Source organism: Mus caroli, unplaced genomic scaffold, assembly GCF_978045245.1.
Source record: "Mus caroli unplaced genomic scaffold, Mus_caroli_1 scaffold_17, whole genome shotgun sequence".
In the NCBI taxonomy this organism is placed as follows: Eukaryota; Metazoa; Chordata; class Mammalia; order Rodentia; family Muridae; genus Mus; species Mus caroli.
The window spans coordinates 1,780,208-1,802,445 of record NW_028227272.1 but is presented as its reverse complement, the minus strand read 5'-3'; the positions used below and the strand labels follow the sequence as shown (position 1 = coordinate 1,802,445).

The 22,238-nt window shown below is 50.7% G+C and overlaps 2 protein-coding genes across 2 annotated transcripts; one reads left to right on the top strand and one right to left on the bottom strand.

Annotated features, from left to right (window-relative positions):
- Positions 1 to 652: 652 nt before the first annotated feature.
- On the top strand, positions 653 to 11,835 carry Eef2kmt (eukaryotic elongation factor 2 lysine methyltransferase). Its single transcript, XM_021184766.3, has 8 exons — positions 653 to 791; positions 3,539 to 3,601; positions 6,090 to 6,170; positions 7,214 to 7,315; positions 7,620 to 7,753; positions 7,835 to 8,100; positions 9,086 to 9,232; positions 10,652 to 11,835. The coding sequence occupies exons 1-8, from the start codon at positions 696 to 698 to the stop codon at positions 10,768 to 10,770; spliced, it is 1,008 nt and encodes a 335-aa protein (XP_021040425.1). The 5' UTR covers positions 653 to 695; the 3' UTR covers positions 10,771 to 11,835.
- Positions 11,101 to 22,199, bottom strand: Alg1 (ALG1 chitobiosyldiphosphodolichol beta-mannosyltransferase). Its single transcript, XM_021184764.3, is given in 14 exon segments — positions 11,101 to 11,430; positions 11,433 to 11,556; positions 12,237 to 12,312; positions 13,297 to 13,411; positions 14,454 to 14,564; positions 15,326 to 15,385; positions 15,663 to 15,701; positions 15,818 to 15,939; positions 16,679 to 16,789; positions 17,101 to 17,190; positions 19,359 to 19,507; positions 20,571 to 20,674; positions 20,794 to 20,871; positions 21,968 to 22,199. Coding segments are annotated over 14 exon segments (1,443 nt in total). The 5' UTR covers positions 22,176 to 22,199; the 3' UTR covers positions 11,101 to 11,374.
- Positions 22,200 to 22,238: the final 39 nt, after the last annotated feature.

Here is a 22,238-nt window from a genome sequence, read left to right as displayed (position 1 = left end):
AAAAGATGAAACCCCACAGAAACAATCTCAGTTCATTTTATTTAAATGAACCCAGTTCAGGGAATAAAGACCAACTCCTTCTTGGTCCCCTATGCTGACCTGGCTTCTTGGATATGTGTGTGTGTGAGTGTGTGTGTGTGTGTGTGTGTGTACGCGCACTCGCGCGTGTGCGTGCGCAGGTAGGCTGAAGAATCCCAGGTATCACTTCCTAACACCCAGGTGGAGTTAGACCCCTCCAAAATCTTCCTCGGCTACTACGAGGGCAGACCCACCCTAGCCTCGCCCCGGCTGATCTGAGCCCGTCCGAAGATGGCCGGCTAAGAGTTGCTCAACCTCAATCTCAGCCCCACCCCCATTCCCGCTCCGGCCCACCTTCCAACCCCCAGTTCCTGCCAAGGACCGCCCTCTGAGCCCCGCCCCCAAGCCAGTCTAGGCTTCGCCTCCAAGTTGCCAGCTCCAGCTCGACGAACTGTTTAAAACGCTCCCCAGTCAGGCCCAACCCGGCCCGGCACTTTACTGTCCGCCTCTAACCCTGCCCCACCGTACTCCCCGCCCCCCGGGCACCATCTTGCCCCGCCTCCTGGGCCGGAGCATAGACTAGTCCCCGCCCACATCTTACCTCCTAGTTGCCACGCCTCCTCCGTCTCAGGCCTCGCTTCCGCCCCGTTTCCAGGCAACCCTGGCCCGGCCCCGCGATGGCGCCTGAGGACCACGAGGGGGCCACGTCTCTGCTGCAGAGTTTCGAGCGCCGCTTCCTGGCGGCTCGCGCGCTGCCCTCCTTTCCCTGGCAGGTGGGCGGCGGGCGTGCGGCGGGTATCAGGGTCGAGCACCACGGGCGGCGGGGCGGGGAGGCTTGGGCCACCTTTGCTCACCGCTGGACTGGGGGAGGCAGGCGGGCCCCTCTCCGGCAGGGTTTACAGGGTCACGAACCGGGCTGGATTATTTTAGCAACTTTTAAGCCAGTAATCGGTCATCTAGGCGACTGCAAAACAACTTTGAAAAACTAAACGTCTTCAAATGGCAAGGGCCGCGCTCTCCTGAAAAGGAGGCCAGGTCCCCATCCGAAGGGCAGGCTTCAGGCAGAACCGTCCCAGAGGGAGTCCGGACTGAAAAGGGTACTTCCCTGTGGCCTGGGGACCTGCAACTCGGACGCGAGGATCCTTTAGAGCGTGCCTCGCTGTTAACTCTTGTGCGGTGAGCTCACCGGCATGAGTTACTATAGATTTGTATTCCTCCAGAGTCTACCCGGTTTCGTTGGGTGGTTTGGGTAGTTGTATTATTTCATCGACATAAAACATCTCTGGTCTTAACGCAAAACGAAACCCGAATAACATATAAGTCCTTATTCAATGTCAAATGTAATAATAGTTCATGTGCTGTGCTAAGTACTTGCTCAGGGTCACCCACAGTGCACAGCACTGGCGTCTGTGGTCACTCCATTTGACCAGGAGTTTAAGAAGGAAAGAATCAGAGCTCTGGCCAGGGAGACCAGCTTCCTGCTTATAGTTCTAATTCAACCCCCTGTGTGCTGCGGGACTTTACAAGAGGCTACATCTCTGTGCCATCATTTCTAATTAATACAGTAAAGGATACAATGATAGCAGCCTCTTGCTACTAAACAGCTGGACTTCTTTTCCTTTGCCCAGCTAGAAATCATAGATAGACAAAAGGTTCTGGGAGTGCTGATCTCTGCTGACTGTGTTTTTCTGTGGCGGCTGTAGACAGACAAGACCAGTAATTGCAGGTTTCTTGAGTGTAGGGCCCTTGGCCCTCCGGGAGTTCTTAGGACATTTTTGGCTGCGAGCTTCCCAGCAGGCCAAGGTATTGGATTTCTTCAGCCCTTGGCAGCAGCCCTTAGAAACATACAGCTCTTATGCAGGCCTTGGAAGTGGGGATTCATTAGCTCTTGACCATGGCCAGCTTGTCTGCTTTTACAATTCTGCCGTCCACTGTTGAGCCTTGACTGGGTCTGCTTTCTCCTTGTTACCCCCTCAGCCCGCACTACTAAAGTAGGCAAGAGACTGTTCCCAGGAGGTAGTGCGGGAGGGTTCCTTACAGTCTACTCCCTCTTTGACCACAGCAGCAAGCTCTGTACGTGTCTGAACCAATCACAGCTTTGCCTCTTGTTCCATCCCAGCCATCCTTCCGCTACGCCACTAGAGGGCGTGCTCCCCTCTGTCCCACAGGAAATGAGTGCAGAGCAATACACTGTACAACCAGGTTTGTGACAGCAAAAAGTTTCAAACAGCCCTGGCTGAGCCGGCAGCTTCAGCAGTCATGACAATCAGGTCTGGTTGTCTAAAGGTGTTTATGGAGTGTCCAGGCAGCCAAGGCTGGTATCAGCTGTCAGACTGACAATCCTTTTGCTGAAGGCAACCAAGGTAGAAAGGGAGAGTCCCACAGCTCCAAATTAGGGAGTCATATTGCCCCATCCCCCAAACTGTAGCTTATTTATAGGAGAATGAACATAAGAGTGCTTCTACCAAGACCCTAAAGGCATCATGAACACTAATTGTGGACTTAACCGCCTTATTACTGTTGCTCCTCGAGAGGCAGCCCCTCGTGTACCTCACTTTGGAGTACTTGAGTACTCCCTGACTTCCCCCTGACTGTGGACGTGCACTGAGTGCCTCCTAGCAGTTACTGGGTCAGTAAGGATTTACTGAATGCCACCCATGAGCTGCACACCAGGGCACATCATAACACATGAGAGGCCAGCCCTAAACCAGTAAGGAACCAGAAGACACCAGGCAAACCCAGGTGTGGCAGCTCATGCCTACAATCACAGCTTGGGATACTAAAGCAGGAGAATCTGTGGATTAGAGGTCAGCCCCCGCTACAAGATGAGACCCTGTCTGTCTCGGATGGATGAAAAATAAACAAGGAAATAAAGTAGAGTCATCAAAGACCTCCCCAAAGAGATATTTGAACTGCTACCCAAGCCCCATAGGATGCTCTCAGAGAAGAGGAAGCAAAGGTCTTGTGGCAGAAACATGGTTGCCATGATTAAGAACAGCAGACCAGCTGCTGTGGCCACAGTGGAGTGAGCAGAAATAAGACTGTATAGCTGTGCTCAGAAAAGGGTCAAGGCAGATTGTAGAGGACCTGGTTGACATAAAGTGGCTTGCTGTGTGTCACATACCTGCCTGACTGGAGTTGTAACTATAGTCCCTGTGTCAAAGATGGCGTGCCCAGGCTTGGCACCACACATCTGAGTCCCCATTTTAGCTTAGAGAGCAGATCTCAGGCCTTTATGCTGTAACTTATTCTTAGCTTACCAGCTCAGCCCCAAAGTTACCATGACCCCATGACTTCTGGCTGGGCAGCCACATCTGATGTGAATCAGGACTTGGTCTTCTCATACTCAGCCATATATGGCCTATGACATTAGAGCAAGTTCACCTCTGGTGGCTTCTACTTAGGATTAGCCCCTGGGCAGAGATCACTGATACTGTTTACCAGAATATTCCACAGGAGTGAACTGTTGCTGAGAAAATGTCCCTGAGATGATCTCTCTCTCTCTCTCTCTCTCTCTCAGAGCCTAGAAGAAAAACTAAAGGACCCCTCGGGTTCTGAGCTGTTGCTGGCTATTCTGCAGAGGGTAAGAGCCCCAGCATCCCCAGATGCAGACCCAAGCCTTGCCTGTATCCTTTCCAAACACCAGTGTCCAGAGAACAAAAACAGCACTTGTGTTGGCATTACCCATAGGCATATCACTACAGACAGATGTTCGGTTTTAATGGATGAAGAAGAAATTCAAATTCTAATTTAAACTGCAAGAGATGAGGGAAGCTAGGAGATTTTTTTTTAAAGACTTTATCTCTATGGAATGATACTATGCCATTTTCTTCTAGATGGCTTTAACTTTTGGGTTGGTGTGTGTGAGAGAGAAAGAGAGACAGAGAGGGAGAGAGAGACACACACACACAGACAGACAGAGAGACAGAAAGAGACAGAAATATATGTATTCACTGTCCTTGGAATCCAGAAAAGAGTGTCAGATTCCCTGGGACTGGAATTATAGGCAGTTGTGAGCTAACACATGGGTGCTGGGAATCAAACCTGGGTCTCCTGGAAGAGCAGCCAGTGCTCTCAACCACTGAGCCATCTCTCCAGCCCACACCCCTTGGGAAGTCATGAACCACAGAGATGACAGGTGACATATGACTGTTTCCAGCATTAGTTAACTTCTTTAAATGTTGTTCGTTGCATAATAATAAAGCCCATCTTGCCTACTCATGGACAGGCCACACCACCATGTCCTGTGCCTTAACCTTAAGGGTCTTGACCTTCAGCCAGAGAAAACTGTAATCTTCCTCCTCAGAAGGAATCACTAGAGGAGCATGTTTGCATACAAATTCAGGGAAGACATTTGTCCCTAGCTGTTTTGGGAAATATTTGAAAAAAACAAAATGACTCCACCAACTCTCTGTGCTCCTGCTTCTCTCAACCCCCTAACTCTCCAGCCCCGCCAGGCCACGTCGTTCCTTCTCTAGTACCAGCACTGGTGGGCCACAACACTATGTCCTGACTGGGTTCCACCAACACTGTCCCACATTCCAGTAACCAAATAGATGCGCCATCCTCATGGTTTGATACCCAGTAATCTGGTAAAAACAAGACTCAGTGCTTATTAGTTAACCAATCAGATTTATGTATCAATAAATTCTCAATACACAAGATGCTAATACAATCATTTCAGAACCAATTGATAATGACAAAAGCTGCCCACCTAGATTGGACAAATTATCCCAATATTCTAACCTTTATGATATAAGAACCTGTGGCTGGTCATAGCTATGCTGATTCACAACTACTGCCATCTTCCTTTCCCCCCAACCCCCACCCCAAGATGCTCCCTGTCTCTGCAACTATTAGCTCACCTCCCTTTTCCCTGTCCAGTCACAGGCCTCCCACTGCCCTAATGCAATAGGAGAGGGGAAATCCTGTGACACCTAGCTGCTGAGCCCACCCTAGGAGCCCAGACCAGGAATTCTGTGCTGAGCCAAGGCCAATGCAAATTCAGTCTAAGCTATATTGTATCAGAAAGATGAAGGAGGAGGCAGGCAGGCTTTGTCTCACAGCCTCCCATGGGTGACCAACTAAACTCAGAGCATGCTCCTTTAAGATCTAGTGGAGTTATCCACCAATGAGCCCTCAGTGGGAAGCCCTTGAAGGCCTTAAGGGAGCAATGATTAGAGCCCAGACAGGGACTAGAACGATGGTTCTCAAAACCTGTGGGTTGTGACCCCTCTGTGACATCCAAGACCATCAGAAAATACAGATATTTACATCACAGTTTATACAGTAACAAAATTATGAAGTGGCAAATTATTTTATGGTTGGCGGTCACAACATGAAGAGCTATTTAACGGGCACTAAGGAGATTCTGTGGTCATTCCAAGGCATCAAACTATACCTCCTTCCATAACCCATTTCCATGTCCTACTTTCTGCTGGTCCTCTGACCTCCTTTCAAAACTGCCAGGTCAGAGCCACCTGGGAGCTACCCCACACTGCTCTCCCTGGCTGAAGAGCCTGCACCTCGCTTTTGGAAGCTTTCTACTGAGTCATGAGTTCCTCTCTAGGCAAAGCTTTTGCTCTTCCATATTTGCCTGTTCAGTTCCATCTCCAACCCTCCTCACCACCTAGGCCTCATAGTCAGGACGACAGGCATCTGAGAGGTCTGGTTCCTGCCACTGGGCCCTCACCTCATCTGTGAAGTCAGATACCCCACTTTGATCCTCACAAGCTAGTATCATTCCCACCTGCCAATCTGCATGGGCAGGAAAGGCCCTGTGAGCTCAGGTTCCTACACAGAGCTATGCTACTACGTCCAAATGTTTTAAAGAAAGATCGTAAAACTTGTTCTTAAGTTGGGAATGGCAGCATGTACCTATAAACCTAAGACAGGAGACCAGTCCGTCCTGTCTAGCAAGACCTTCTTAAGGAAAGACTCCTTCCTGGAGATGCCCAGGGCACATACCTACATTGTCCCTGCATATCTTTGCTGGAACGTCAACCCCCACCAATCATGTGAAGCTTCTAGGACACAGAGAGCAAGCAACCACCTTGTCCTTTGTCGTCTAGACTGTGAAGCATCCTGTGTGTGTGCAGCATGGACCCTCTGTGAAGTATGCCCGCTGCTTTCTCTCAAAGCTCATCAGAAAGGTCAGTGATGGGCAGTGGCTGCTGGGGACAGGCCACATAGTGGGGTACAGAGTCCCCAGGTGCCAGCAGCCCCTCCCTGCTCTGTGGTTGTTGTGTAAGCTCTGAGTCAGAGCTTCCTTGCAGGAGGCTGGTGGGGGGGAGAACATGGTCGGAGAGTGCAGAGGAGAGCAGCCAGGGCTCTCAGCAGCAGCTTCTCCTCCTAAACTTATGTTCTCCTTCCAACCAGACATCCCTGCCAGACATCCCATCCCAATGAAGGATGCCTCCTCCTCCCCCATCCTACCAGCCATGCGCCCCTGTTGGAAGTTTGTTCCTACAGTCCCTTCCCAGCTAGTTTCTTGTTATTCTCCCAACTAGGCTGCTGGCCAGAATCCCCCCAACCTCTGCAAGGCATCTTTGGAGGGTAGATCCAGACCTGCTCCATGCCACTCTAGACAGCCATGGAGAACAGCAGCAGGCCAGCTTCAGTCAGCACTGAAGCGAGCAGCTGCCCACCAGGCTCAGCACAGGTGTCATCCTTGCTTCTGCACCATTCTGGTCCTGGGCCTCAGCACCCTGGTACCTCTGTAGACCCTGGTAGCACCAGGAGAAACGGGGCTGTGAGGCCTGGTGAAGCCATGGCTCAACGGCACCAAGAGGCATCTTGAAAGTCTCTGCATTGTGAGCCTGGAGCTCACAAGAACAGCAGCAGCTCTCTGGGGCAATGTGGCTCTCCTAGGTCCATCTGCCCTCTCTTCACACCTGTCCTTGAGGCACCCTACCACTGCACTTTTAATTCTGTTCATTTTAATTCTAACTTGTTCAAATGCTGGCATACCACCCACTCTGAAACTTGCCCTCTAAATCCAGTAAGATGAGGCTGGAGCCTGGCTCCGCAGTCCAATGCCAGCCCAGCATGTACACACGGTCTTGACTTCCATCTCCAGCACCATGAATGCTGTGAAAGCTACCCAATCCTGTTCACAAAGCAGACAGAAGCAAGGGACAGAATGGTTGTTTACAAGAGTCAGTGTGATCTCTCAATTAAGGCTGTCTGTTCCCAGCATGAGGCTGTACCCACGGAGCCTTTGGATGCACTGTACGAGGCGTTGGCAGAGGTTCTGATGACCCAAGAGTCCACCCAGTGCCACCGGAGCTATTTGCTGGTATGAAACATGAGTGTTGTGTTGTGCTTACCCCTGTCCACCGCACACACTCTCTTCTCTGTGGCTGGGTCATTCTAAAGGTGTTAGATGAAGGGGACCACACAGCACGGAACCTGAGACTGGCTCCTTGCACTTATCACATCCTTGAGGTCCCCACATTGCCGGGTGTGGGGAGGTTGTTACTTTCCATTGTTGAGTGCCTTCTACAGTATACCCCATATCACATTCTGCTCAGCACTTGCTATGGTTTAGGTCCCACCAGACATACTCTGATGGTTTTGTTCATTCTCCTTCTTGTCTGCAGCCTTCAGGAGACTCAGTCACACTCTCTGAGAGCACTGCCATCGTGTCCCATGGCACCACAGGCTTGGTTACATGGGACGCTGCTCTCTACCTGGCAGAATGGGCCATTGAGAACCCAGCAGCCTTCACTGACAGGTGATCCTGGGGCATAGAGCAGGGCACTAAGGTGGTTGGTGCTGGCGCAGTTGTGAACACAGGTCCCCATCTCCCACTCAGGACTATTCTGGAGCTAGGCAGTGGAGCTGGCCTTACAGGCCTGGCAATTTGCAAGGCATGCTGCCCCAGAGCATACATCTTCAGCGACTGTCATGCCCAAGTGCTTGAGCAGCTCCGTGGAAACGTTCTCCTCAACGGCTTCTCCTTAGAGCCGCACACTCCCATTGACGCAGGCAGCTCGAAGGTGACAGTGGCCCAGCTGGACTGGGACGAGGTGACAGCCTCTCAGCTCTCTGCCTTCCAGGCAGATGTTGTCATTGCAGCAGGTAATGCCCCAGCAGCAACCCTCATTCCAACAGGAAGAAGCTGTGGGTGGAGCAGGCAGGGACCAGCAGGACTCCAAAGAGACACCCTGGGCTTTCAGTGATGTCACAGCCCATACTCCAGAGCTTCAGGTCCCTCTGGAGACAGCTGCTCTCACTGCTGGGGCTCTGTCCATGAACAGCCAGCCAGCTGTCCCCAGAAGACAAGATGAGCAGGACAGGTGCCAGGGCAGCACACTAGGTGGCCTGGAGTACCTTGCCACAGCCCCCCTGAGGCCACTGATTTCCCTCCCTGCTCCTATATGAACACTAGACCAGTTCCACCCACCACAAGGACTGTGCCCTCCATTGCTGGTGACAAACAGCCACCCAGGATCTTTAGGTGGGGTAGACTGGCCATGTAGCCTGTGGTCCTCCCAGGGCTGCATCCAACTTCTCCAACTGTTGTTAGTACCATCCTGGGTCGTGTTTAAATGAGGTGGCAGGCCCCACCACACTGTCCATGCTGGCTCCATGCAGATGTACCATCACTGTGCCATGTGGCCTTGGCTGCCTACCATTTGGGTCCTAAGTCCCTGTCCTTTGTCCTTTAGAGATGGCAAGAGAGCCCCAGTCTCTTAGGAAACAGAATGGAGTCTTTGAAAGAAAGGATTTGCCTGGGCCACTAGAGTCTTCCTCCCCTATCACAACAGAGATCACTGCAAACAGCACACCCCACACTGCGGTACCCTCTAAAAGCCCAAAGCCAGGCTAGGATCTGCTTCACCACGAAACTTCTAAGTGAGCAAGGGCCACAGGAGGTTCCAGTGCAGCCAATGGTCTTTAGAGGCCTTTCCTCCTGGGGCCTGCCTTTCACCTGGGATGCTTCCTAAGGAACAACACATACATCTTAATACTGCAGCTCCCAAGCCCTGCCCCCAGAGTGAGACCAGCCCCACCCCCTCACACCTGGTGGGAGGCCCTTTCAGTAACAGCCTTTCCTTTGTAGATGTGCTGTACTGCTGGGAGATGACACTGTCACTGGTCAGGGTCCTGAAGATGCTCGAGGACTGCCAGAGGAAGAGCGCTCCTGACGTCTATGTGGCCTATACTATCCGCAGCCAGGACACAGGCAAGCTGTTCATCGAAGAGCTGGGTCAGTTCCCGACCTGTGGGCCACCATTCTGTCTTGAGGGCTTAAAAACTGGGCTGACATTGCCGTTGCTCCTCAGCATCCTTATCTTTCTGTGGTGACATTTACCTGAGGCACAGCCTGGTCTACAGAGGCAATGGGCAGTTGGCTGCCATTGTTTTGGGCACTCTGCAACTAGAAGAGAAGCTAAGGGTGGTTTTAGAAAAGGGATAAGGACCCCACCATCTGTAGAACCCCAAATGACACTTTTCTGTCATCCACTCTCCAGCACCTGAGATGTATCCCATCATCCCACCTCAGCTGTGCAGACACTGAACCACTCAGATTGAGTGGCCCAGGCTCCTGTGGGCCAAGTCACCTGGGCTGAGGCCAAGCTATACCCCACCCACTCAAAACTATCTCCACAGTCCCTGCATGCCTACCAAGGCACTCCACACATACCCAGTTCAGTGCGATGTTATCCTGGCCCAGCTCCCTTACCAAAGCCTCTCCAGCAGCTATCCACTCACCTGCCACAGCGTCTGTGGACAGGCGACACACAGACACCTCCAGTCAGCACAGACAAGCAGGTGAACACTACCTGAATCCACTGATGGAGCACTAAGAGCCCTCCCTGTCCTTCAGATGATTACACACACACAGAGCCTGCAACACATCTTCCCTATGAAAGGTAGAAGGGACCACAGAGCAGCCAGCCTGTGTCTGACTTCAGTAACTCTTTATGGGGAGCACTTACCTGAGTGGTAGAATACTTATCTACTATGTGCACAGCTGGATTCCATCCATAATACTTTTAAAAAATTACAGCTAGGAGGAACTGAGGAATTTGCAGAATTTACAGAATTTGCAGAATGTGTGCAAACATACACTCAGGTGGGTTTTTGCCTGTGCTACTCTCTAAACTACTAGCTTTATGTATAGCACAGTACTAGCTAAGAAACCATCTTGGCTCACAGTACTTGCAAACCCCGTAAAGCCAGGCAGCTGCAGTTAGATCACAGCTGACCTCTGCTTGTGCAAACTGACAGAGTAGGCAGGGAACCCAGCAGGAAAGGCGGCCACAGAGGTGCTGCTGCTGTTTAAGGCCTTGCCTTCAGGCTTGAGAGAGATCAGTAAGCAAAAGTGCTTACTATACAAACAAGAAGACCCAAGTTTGAACCACCATTTAAAATGCTGGGTTGTGACCGTAAGTACCTGTAATTCTAGTGTCGTCGGGGACAGAGACAGGATTGCTGGGGCTTAAGGGAATAAAGGGGGACATGGGGAGCAGAACCTCTGCCTCCACCTTTAGACCAGGCGTGCCCACAGATACACACTCCCACAGAGCATCTACCTGGGCCTGGAAACCTGTGGCCCAAGCAAATCAGCTTGAACGCACACCTGTGTCAACTGCCCTCCTGAGATCTCTGTACTCTTATCTAGACCGTGCTGGAATCTACTGGGAAGAGGTGCCCCCTCACACTGGCAAACTGTTCCCTTACGAAGAGCATTCGGCCATCGTAATCCTGAAGCTGGTGCTGACCAGTCGCCATGGCGTTTGAAGTGATTTGAAAAATGAGATGACTAGCTGGGTGTGGTGGCACACGCCTTTAGTCCCAGCACTCGGCAGGCAGATTTCTGAGTTCGAGGCCAGCCTGGTCTACAAAGTGAGTTCCAGGACAGCCAGAGCTATACAGAGAAACCCTGTCTCAAAAAAAAACAAAAAAAAAAAAAAAGAAAAAAAAAATGACTGTCATGGGAAAGCTGAAAGGCTTCTGTTGAGCAGGAATGTTAAATAACAGCACAAGTGTACAGTAAGCACAGGCTGAGTGCTGGTGCCTGGCCTCAGCAGCTCGTCTGCAGTGGACACTGGCTCAGAGCAAACGCTTCCATTGTACAAATAAATATATACATTTATTAAGTACGACTGTCCTGTCAGACAGCTCAGCCTTGCTCAGCCAATCCCAATGAACACAGGCTATCCCAGAGCTCACAGCAGAACCAGAACGCAAGGGTTGTGACGAGTCCAGAAACAAACCCAGGGACTGAGAAGTTGGCAGGGACACTGGAAGTAACAGAAGTGCTCAGAACAGAAGAGAGCTGCCAGATCACTCTCTTCCTAGCTGTGGCCCACTTGTCCTCAGGCTTATGACCACTAGGGGGCACTCAAAAGCCCCGGCAGGAAGGGTGGCCACAGGGTGGATGGGGCCTGGAGGTTATCTGTGAGCAAGCAGAGGGAGCACAGTCTGCTGCCAGCTCTCATCCCAGCGTTGCTGCCCCGACTCCTGCAGTTTCTTCCGGAACTGGCTTAGCTTTCCAGCAGGGTCAGGGAACTTTGAGAAAAGCATCTAGGGAAATAGGAAAACTGGAACTCAGCTCCCTGCACCAGGCCCCGGCCTCCTTGCTCGTGTCCAGTAGTGCCCCTCCACTCACCCACAGCCCTGCCCTAGAGAATGGCCAGCCTCCACCTGCTATTCTCTCAGCTTCCCCTCCCATCCTCAACACACCCCTGCAGATGCAGTTAAGATGGAAGCCTTTAGTGTGTCTATCAGGGACCAGAAAACTGAAGCCTTCGGGTTGGGTCCTGCCCACCTGCCTTTGTAAATAAAGTTTTATTGGAACTCAGATTATCTGCACATGTCCACAGCTAGTATTCCCATCCATGCCAGAATGCTATTGCAGTTCTTACCCAGACTTAAGGACAGAAATGAGAGGACATTAGTTTTATAGGGATAGACCCCTCAGCTGGTGCTCCCTTGGCCCCTACCCTCCTTAAAGGGCAGCACAGCTTCCATCTTTGAACACATGGCAGGGGTATGTATGTTTGTGCAAGGCTCTTCCATCCCCTGGCAATGTGAATGACTGGCTGACAGCCCAGGCTGAGAAGCTACCTTTGAGCCCTCTGCTCCCTTCCTCTACACCCCAGAGTTCTACCACAGCTGTCCTTGTGTGGGAAGCAGGGATCGTGCAGCTGGCAATGCCAAGCTTCAAACCACCCAGCCCCACACGGACAGAGTAGGCCCAGTACCTGCAGCTGAGCTGCCAGCTCCTCAGCATCCTTGAAGACCAGACCGTTCTCTCCATGCCTTACAAGCTCGTGCAGACTGCAAAGAGAGCAAGGGACTTGAGAGCCAGCTGGAGAGGAAAGGGGACTGAGCGGAGCCACTTCTACCCCTCAGGTGAAATAGGCCTCTGTTCTGAGCGCAAGTATTTGGACAGAAAAGCCTACAGGGGCACATGTCAAACCACCAGGCTGATTTGGAGAAGGGAAGGTGGCCTGAGATGGTTTCTGTGTTTTTTCTCCACTCCAGCCTGAGAGCTAGGGTCCCAGCATGTCTGTACTTGGCTTCACACATTAAGGGTAGCTTTTCAGAGTCACTGGGAGATTTGATCCTGACAGTCCCTAAACTTGGCTCACACAAGGGTTTCCCATCCAGAGGCTGCTTCCTAGCTGCCAAGCTGCAGCCTCTGTGCTCACATCCACCCTGGCCAGGGGAAGTGGAGTCCCAGAACTGCACTGGTGTGATAATCCAATGCTGTCGTGAGAGCTTAGCTACAGAGCAGGGAGGTAAAGCAAGGCCACCTCCCCCTCCCAGGGTAAGCCTGAGTAGCGTGCTAGCCATGAGCAAACCCCAGCCATGCCCTGTCCCACTCTGTGCACGGTTCCTTCCTGGAGCCCCTGTGCATCGCTCAAGTTCCTTATGTCCCATAAACTGCTATGTTTGCATATGGTCCACATGAGCATCCCCTCTAGATGGCATCTAATACCCTGGCAGTGGAGCAGGGATAAGAAAAAAGCCACATGTTGGTACAGACACACTCAGCATGCTCCTTGCTACAGTTTTTTTCCTGAGACAGGAACTTACTGTGTAGCACAAGTTAGTTTCAAGCTCGGGAATCCTGCCTTTGCCTCCAGACTACAGCCTCATATTTCCAACATCCTAAAACCATTTTGTACCTCAGTGGCTGGCATGACATGGAGTGGTCGCACCAAGCTGACTGACCTTCACTGGAGCTCAGCAGAACCACAGGGCCCCCAACTGCTGCTCTAGAATACGCCCCAAGTAAGGCTTGGTATCTGCACCTACCACTTGAAGTTCATGGCACACACAGGCAAGTGGCACCCAAACATGTCCACCACCTTCATGGGCAGGTCCAGACCACTAGAGGACATGTGCAGACAGACACCCAGATCCGCTGACCCTGCAAAGACAGTCAAAACACTAGGACACGTTCTCCCAGGCCTATGCAGTGACACCCCACCCCCATCTCCAACAATGAGTGGAAATCAGAAGCTGTCCCTGAGACTGTCCCCAAACACAAATGGCATAATGACCAAGAATCCAGGCAGCCTAACCAGAGGCTAAAACATGGTTGCCTCTGCCTAATAGTTGCTTTGGTTTTGTTCGTTTTTACTTGTATTGATTTAATGTTCATACTTAGCCATAATTCATTTTCAAAGAGAAACTGTGATAGCAGAGCTATGATTTTGGTTCACTTGGCTTGGTCAAGAACACCACCCAATAACCACTTAAAAATGATTGGCTTAGCAGAAGGTGCTTGCTGACAACCTGGCCCTATCTCTGAATCTCAAGGAACATAGAGCGCCAGCTCCTCTAACTTGTTCTCTGAAGGCTATATACCTGCCATGACACAGTATGTTACCCTACACACCCACACAAACACAACAAATAATGACTAGATAGAGTGGCAAACCTCTAACAACTCAAGATTAAAACCATAGGGCAGAGCGGGGCCTGTGGCACAGGCCTTTAATCCCAACACTTGGGAGGCCAAGGCAACTGGATCTCTCTAAGATCAAGGGAAGTTTTTACTGTCCCAGAAGTAAAACCTTAACAAAAACTGAAAAATAATAAAATCAAAGAAACTGGATCTACAACAAATCCAGCAAAAATCAGGTTATCAACTGGCGAGTGGAGCACTCATGTAAGCCCAGCAGCAGTGGGGAGACGAAGACAGGATCACTGTACAAGTTCAAGGCCAACCTCAACTATACACTGAAATCTTCCTTGGAAAGAACAAACAAACAAATGAACGAAATCCAAACACGGTGCTGCACACCTGTAATCTCAGCACTCGGGACTGAGGCAGAAGGCTTTGCTACAAACTCAAGGCTAACCTCAGCTACATAGATCCTGTCTCAAAAATTACAGCAGAACAGACTGGTAACATGTTCCTGTGGAGCACTGTGGCTTCTGCCTTCGCCTGGAGCCTGCCCTCTCACCTAGAAGCAGTGGGTAGTCCTCGGCTTCTAGCCATGGGGTGCAGAACCGGATGTGATGAAGGTGCTTCTGGCTGATGAGGTGGCGGTAGTGCTCTCTGAGCGGTCCCTTCCCTTCACAGAGAAGAAAAGTCACTACCATGGCCACTGTCCACCTCTGCCAGTGGGCAGATCCTGCTGCTCCAGCTGCACTCGATGACCCTTTCCCAGGACCACCCCCACCAGTGGCCACCTCAGGCCCTGACATCCCATAGCTGGGATGCTAAGCACACCCCAGCCAGCTGGCACAGGGACACAGCATCTCCACCTGCACCAGTGACACAGACCATCCTTAGCATGCCTGACTCCCCACAGGGTCCCATGGGAACTCAGCTGGAAGGGAACAGGAGGATGTAGCTGCCTAACCCTGTGAATGTACAAAAGGCACTGCTTCCAACCTACAGAAGTTAGAAATCCTCTGGGAAAGAGAAGAGTTTGGGCTAAGTAGTACCACCCCAGGAAATCTTTATTCTTGAATCCTTTCTGAGCATCAGGTTCTCTATACAACAAGTAGAAGGTAGAAACACCACCCAAGGGCTTATTGACAGAGGTCCGTCCCAGCTACTTGGGAGGCTGGAGTGGGTTAGTATATCAAGGCTTGCCTGATTACAGGGTAGGTTCAAGACCAGCCTGGACAACTTGTATGGAGGTATAGCTGGGTGGTAGAGCACTTGCCTGACAAGGGCAAGACCTTAGGGAGGAAGAGAGAAATTACCCTGGAGAACTCTGGTGATGATCAACAAGACAGTGCCCTACAGAGGTGTCCTGGAAAGGCCCTGTGCCCATTTTTCACCCTCTGCCCTTCTAGAACCATGACATGGTGTTCTTGTTAGTACCTGTTATCACACAGACGAGGGAAGGAAGGCTGTCTCCAGTGAGTGCTTGTTGCTCAAACTCTATTTTTAAAATAGACACAAGAACCAGGAGAAAACAAGTAAGAAGTGAAGGGCTGCTTCCCAGGGGCTGCTAGTCTCAAGATACATCAGGCTGAGGGTCTAGCCACTCAGTGACCACATAAGAGCAGTAAGCTTTCCATGCCCTCCCCAACGTCTCAAGCAGGCCTACCCATGACACCAGAGGCAGACCACATGACAGGGTTCCACAAAAGGCCAGGTAGGGACCTAGCAGTAGCCCCTAACGAGTTCTGAGCTGCTGATGCAGCCACACACCTACTTTCTAATGCTCGCAGCAGGATGGAGAAGTCCTCGTCCTCTATGGGGAGAGAAAAGGAGTCATAGTTGCCTCCCAACTTCCCACCTTACTCAGATACCCATCCCTGGATCCCAAAGCAAGCTGGGCACACAGCCCAGGTCCCGAGGGAGGCAGACCTGTCCAGCTAGTGCTGCTCACAAGCAGTGCTGGCCGCCCATGCAGACGCCTTACAACCCCGCTCTGACAATCCCTCTCGGTGAAGGCCGACCTCTCTGTGTCAGGATGTGAGGGATCTGAGCTGAAGAATCAGACAAAAGAGATAAGATATTAGACATCGTGGCACAGAAACAGAGCCAGAGGCAGGCCACAGAAGTTGTACCCCACTGACTTCACAGCGCCTGGTTGCTAGCACTGAGATGACATGAGTAACAGCCACTCCACCACTCAGTGCCACGCCCATAGGCTCTCCACCCTACCTACTTAGCATCCCAGTAAGGATATACTCAGCCACCTCCCCCAGCCATGCTCGGTTCCTAGGAGCACACAGTAGACATGGGCAGGTACCTTCTCTGCCCAGTGAGATGCCCAGGGGACACTCAGGTCCCTTGCCCAACAAGAACCCACTGACAGCAGGACAAGATAGCCCAGGGTTCAGCAGGCTGTTCCTTAAAGGCCAGAGAGTACGATCCTTCCGGTTTTGGGCCATCAACTGCTGTGATATGCAGTTCCACTGCTGGAATTTGGGAGCGACCACTGCTTTCAAGGGAAGGTAAGGGCTTGCTATGTAGCCCAGGCTGGCCGCAAACTTAAAATCCTCCTGCCTCAGCCTCCCAAGTCCTGGGATTACAGACATTCACCACTATACCAGGCTTCCAACAGCCACCAACAACACAGAGGTGAATGGGTGGGCTGTGTTCCAATAAAACCTTTTTACAGCAATAGGTGACAGGCCATAGCTTTAGTTTGCTGCCTCTAGATGAGTGAATCCACAGGTCTGCAGGAGACCAGGATGGCAGAAAGAGGGGAGAGAGACATACCAGCTCCGGAAAGGAGAGTACGTGTGGCTCAGCTTCATAAAGAGTTCATGCTGCAGGTCCAGGGGTGTCTCCTTAAAGAAAGATGCTGGCTTGTCGTAGAGCGTCACAGCCCTGACATGAGATGGGAGTGGGCAGAAAAAAAATCTAAGCAAGAGGGCACAGCAGGATCCCAAAAAGCAAGAGAGTTTGGGAAAAATTCAAGAGACAAGAAATGAAAATTCCTTAGAATGCTGCAGATATTTTAGCAACAAAATGTCCTAGGCCACATAGCTGGGAGGGGAAAAAAGTCTACTGCCTCCCCCCCTTGGCTTCTCAAAACCAGTAACCATCTCCCAGGGCCTGAGTACTTCAGTACAGGGCTGCAGGACTGTGCTGAAGCTCTCAAAGCACATGGATTAATGGGCATCCCAAGCCCTGCATACCTGACACACCAGTTCTCTGCCAGGTCCTCCCGCATAGCATTGGTCACACACAGGTTCAGGTGGGACAGGCGCCCGAAGAACTTCTCATACCTACAAAATATCTTGGGGATCAGCATGGAACCCTGGGATGAGCCTAGATGCCACCCCAACCTCCATATAACTTGACACTCCTAGACAGTGGAAAGGCTGCAGAGCTAGGGCCCTTGAACCTGTCAGAATGCACCATGAGCTAGCTCTAAGTAAGTTACTCTCTCAAACCTTCCTTCCTTTCACTGTTCAGCCTACACAATTACTGTAAAAGGAATCAATCCCCACAAATCCAGAGTCATGCAATAAAGAGGAGAAACCCAATAAGGGCTGCTTAACCAAGTCTCAGCCGCCCTGCACAATCAGGGCTGCAGCTGTCTCTCGTTGTGGTATGAAGGGAGTTTAGTGATATCGAGGCTTCATCCCAAGACAAGGAGGAAGAGAGAGAGCAAATCAAGGACTAAGCTTCAGGCTGGAATGTGGCTCAGCTGGTAGACAGCTTGCCTGGCAAGCTCAAGGCCCTGGTTCTACCTCTAGTGCCTAAAACATGGGACATGGTGGTGCATGTCTATCCAAACACTGAAAAAGGGAGGAGAAAAAGGCAGGAGGATCAGAATTCATGGTCATCCTATGATATGATATGAAGCCAGTCACAATAAACAGTCTCAAAATATGTGTGTATTATGTACATATATGTATATATACACATATACATATGAATGAGTAGGGATGTAGCTCCATTGGTAGAGAGCTTGCCCATAATACATCAAAGTCCTGAGTTCCATCCCCAGCACATCATAAAATAAATATTGACAGTGCACACGTGTAATCCCAGCACTGGAGAGGTAGATCAAAACCAGCCTACAATAAATGAGACTCAAAAAACAGAGATGGCTCAGCGGGTAAGAGCACTGACTGCTCTTCTGAAGGTCCTGAGTTCAAATCCCAGCAACCACATGGTGGCTCACAACCACCCAGAATGAGATCTGATGCCCTCTTCTGGTGCATCTGAAGACAGCTACAGTGTACTTAGATATAATAATAAATAAATCTTTAAAAACAAAAACAAGTTTAGGGACAGGAGAGATGCCTCAGCACTGGTTGCTCTCCCACAGAGCCAGGGTTTAATTCCCTAGACCCACACGGCAGTTCACAACCATCTATAAATCCAATCCCAGGGGATTTTATCTTCTCTCCTGTCCTCTGCAGTCACAAGACACAAACACATGGTACACAGACAAACATGCAAGCAAAACAGCCATATAAAAATAATATTCATATATAAAATAAAGTAATTTTGTTTGTTTGTTGAGACAGTGTTTCTCTGTGTAGCCAGGCTGGCTTTGAACTCAGAGATTTACCTGCCTCTGCCTCCCAAGTACTGGGATTAAACACAGGTGCCACCACCACACAGCTGTCTTTTGTTGTTGTTGTTGTTTTGTTTTTGAAAATAAAGTAATTTTTAAGAATAAAATGAACTATAAAAATTAATTACAAAAAAATGCATAAAGGTAGGATTGCTAACTGGTGGCAGCCAACACATTTAATCCCAGCAGAGGCAAGCAGATCTCTGAGTTTGAGACCAGCCTGATCTTCAGAGTGAGTTCCAGGATAGCCAGAGCTACAAAGATAAACTCTTGTCTCAAGAAAAAAAAAGTTAACATTACTAAACTGGGTGGGGTTTATCGTGCCTGTAATCCCAGAGTGTACGAAGCTGAGGCACGAGGACCAACATAAATTCGAAGCTAGTCTGGGCACCAGAGTGAGAAAGCTCATTAGCTACCACCAGAGTACAACAGCCTTTTCTTCCCTCCAGCTACAAGTCGGCTCTGGAGTGCAACCTCCTGGGGCTGATTCCTGATGACTTCCTGTGCAGCAGGAGGCAGCATCACTCTCAGCCCACTCACCTAACTTTTACAATGCACCGTAATTGGGGGTGATGGAGACAGAGTGGGGGAAAGCGGGACCTGGCCTGGAGCCTGGCACAAAGCTGGTGCTGTGACAGGAAGGAGCTGCCTGGTCTGCTGGTCCCACAAATAACAATCAATCCCAGCAGGGTAAAGGAAAGGACAGAGCTAGCTGGACCCCAGAGCAAGAAGCACACAATGAGATGGGCAACCAGAATTAGAGTGGAACTGAGGACCCTGCTCTAGATCCAACCTGCTCACCCAGGCCCTTCTCTCCCACCCACTCTAATGAGGACTCAGGGGGAACCACTCACACCCTCTCACCATTTGGCCAGCAGCACAATGGGGTGGCGGGGGCCATGGACCAAGCCCATGATGGAGTAGCCATAGTTGTGCCAGTCGATGACCAATTTGCTCCCACAAATGCAGCCCACAAACCAGCAGACGGCAATAGCAGGCAGACCTGGAGGGTTCTAGGAAAAGGAGACTCGGGCAGTGGAGGAAGCATAGAGCATGGCCCATATAGCCTAGCAGAGTGACCACACAGCAAAGAGACCATGACCTACAAGGCTCTCATCATCCCGGGGGCAGAAAGAAGCCCCCTCCACCATAAAAACATTAACAACAACAAAGGGAGTAAGAAGTTATAAAGAAACCAAACTGCCCAATCTGGAAACCCCAAAATCATCAACGATCAAGAGCTCTTGAGTTAAGACGATGGCTCAGTAGGTAAAGAATTTGCCACCCAAGCATGAGGACCAGACAAGGGTGCTGGATCCCTGGAGCCTGGGTTAGATAGCTGTAAACTCCTATTGTAGATGGTGGGAGTGAAACCTGGGTCCTCTGCAAGAACAGCAACCGAGCACTGAGCCACTGCACACTCCGGCACCCTGCACACTCATGCTCATTTGTTTTCCATATAGTATTTATTACCTGACAAGTTTCATGACTGTGTATGTGTGATGTATTCTGATCACTTCCCACTCTCTTCCTTAGCTTCCTCCTCACCTGTCAGTCATCCCTCTGTACCGGTTTCCCCTCCAACTGCTCCCTCCTGTTCTCATCTTTTTTTTTCTTTAGTGGCTGAGTTTAACTAGAGTTGCTTACACTAACCTAAATGAGAGGTTGTTTATTGAAGAATGGGCCATTTATTAGCGGATACACTGGAGAAGAAAAATAACCTCCACCCCCAACAACCACTAACTGCCAACAGCTCCTTAGCTAGGGACGGCACCCCTGTGAATCCACCCTCCTCCCCCCGTCCATGCTACAGTGTTGGCAGCCTTGCCCCAGTGCTGGCCTTGTATAGCTGCAAGTTCACGAGTGCAGCAACCCTCCCCATGTTTTTATAGGCTATGCACACAGAAGTATTAAATACATTTAATAATTTGTTCATTTTGTATGTGAGCTGGAAATCAAATCCAAGACCTCACTGAGGCACACCCACAACCCTATGTGTGCATGTTTAAAAGACCAGCAAGTGACCTGCTATGATAATTGTGATTCTCACAGAAGGAAACAGCAGCTGGCACAGACCTGGAGGAAGATGTAGGCTGCAGGGTCCATGCGCATCATCTTCCACAGCAAGAACACTGCCTGAAATATAACCTTGACTCCATACTGGAGAATTCGGGGCCCAGCTGCAAGTCAGAAAACATCTGTCTCTACAAAAGAGCTCTTGGCACTGAGAGTCCCTTCATCTTCCCAATACCCAACCATCCCTACCCCTAGTCAAGAACCTGGAGTTGACTGGTCCTACCTCCCAGACCTCGCAGATCTGTCAAGTTCACAATCTGAATCCTATCATTCTGCAAGAGTTCATCTCGAGGTTTGGAGTCTGCAAATGCAAATGAGCCCTTTCAGGTATCAGAAATAGCCAGTTACAGTCAGCTGGGTGTGTTCCTTCACATCTAATTCCAGTACTTGGAAGGATAAGGCAGGATAAGGTGCATGTGCTACAAAGCAAGACCCTGTCTCAAGTAAACAAGGTGGAAGGAGAATAACACCTATCAAAACCTCACAGGTCCCCAGTACCCAGAATAGAAAATGAGGTCACTTTGTGTTCTTCTATAGAATACCCTTGAAGGGCATTCATCTTATCTACTTAATTTAACCTGATGACTGGCACGCAATAGGGACCCAATTTAACTGATGAAGAGTAGAACTCCTGGATGGCAGTCTGCCCTGGGATAGCACTCCACACAGGGACCAATAAGAGCTATTCCCACTTTCCCTTAGATAGAGCTGGGCCACCCCCAAGTTCGCAGATCCAATTTGAGGTGCCCAACATGTGTTCGAGGATAACTATGAATGTCCCCAACATGCTAGTAGATTTCATATGGCTGTGTCAAAAGGTTGCATACCTGAGGGGCTACTAAAGTGCATGCCTTTAATCCCAACACTCTAAAGGCAGAAGCAAGTGGATCTCTGTGAGTTCAAGGACACTCTCGCCTACATAGTGAGATCCAAACCAGCTAGAGGCTGCATAGTAAGAGTGAACCCCTGCAGAATCATCCACATGGACATGATGAGGGAGTGGACACCTCTGCCTACACCTTAGGGGACAAGAGAACCATCCACAGCAAGAAAAGCTCTGCGGCTGGACAAGGGATGTGAAGAAACATTCAGCCTGCCAACTCAGTGACAAAAGCAGCATGAGGAAGTGGTGACCAGCACTAAGGTCTCACACACCAGGGTTGCAGCCTGTCTCTGCACTACCTAAACAAAGCAAATGGCAGACACTTTGCAACCGATCTATTTGTAGTCCTCACGTATGGTAAACGGCGGCTGACGCCCGCTGCTCCCAGACACCAGAAAACAGCGCTCCAGGCCAGAACAGGCAGGAGAGGAGCACAGCTGCTCCCGCCTCGGTCCCAAAACAGGGGGAGTCAAGGTTCCTGATTGAGCCTCCCTCTCAGGTCCCCGCCACTCACTGTAGAACCCCAGCAGCGTCACCGAAAAGCCGCTCTGGGCCAATGACAGCGCGTGGTACTGCATGCGGGGGCTGCGGCCCACGTCGCCCAGCACCACGACGACCATGTGCCGGGCCCTGCCCGTTTGCCGCCCACGCTTCCACAGACCCAGCAGCAGCACCAGCAGCAGCAGCGCCAGGACCAGCAGCGCCACGCAGGACACTGCCATCTTGGCCGGCCGGCGCCGAACACGTGACCGGACCAGGAAGCCTCGCTATGCGCAAGCGCACAC

Excerpts from the sequence above, each read along its gene's own strand:
- Eef2kmt (XM_021184766.3), top strand. The coding sequence starts at position 696 with ATGGCGCCTGAGGACCACGAGGGGGCCACGTCTCTGCTGCAGAGTTTC. Across the intron at positions 7,316-7,619 it reads GCCACCGGAGCTATTTGCTG|CCTTCAGGAGACTCAGTCAC; the intron begins GTATGAAACATG and ends TCTTGTCTGCAG. Across the intron at positions 8,101-9,085 it reads AGATGTTGTCATTGCAGCAG|ATGTGCTGTACTGCTGGGAG; the intron begins GTAATGCCCCAG and ends TTTCCTTTGTAG.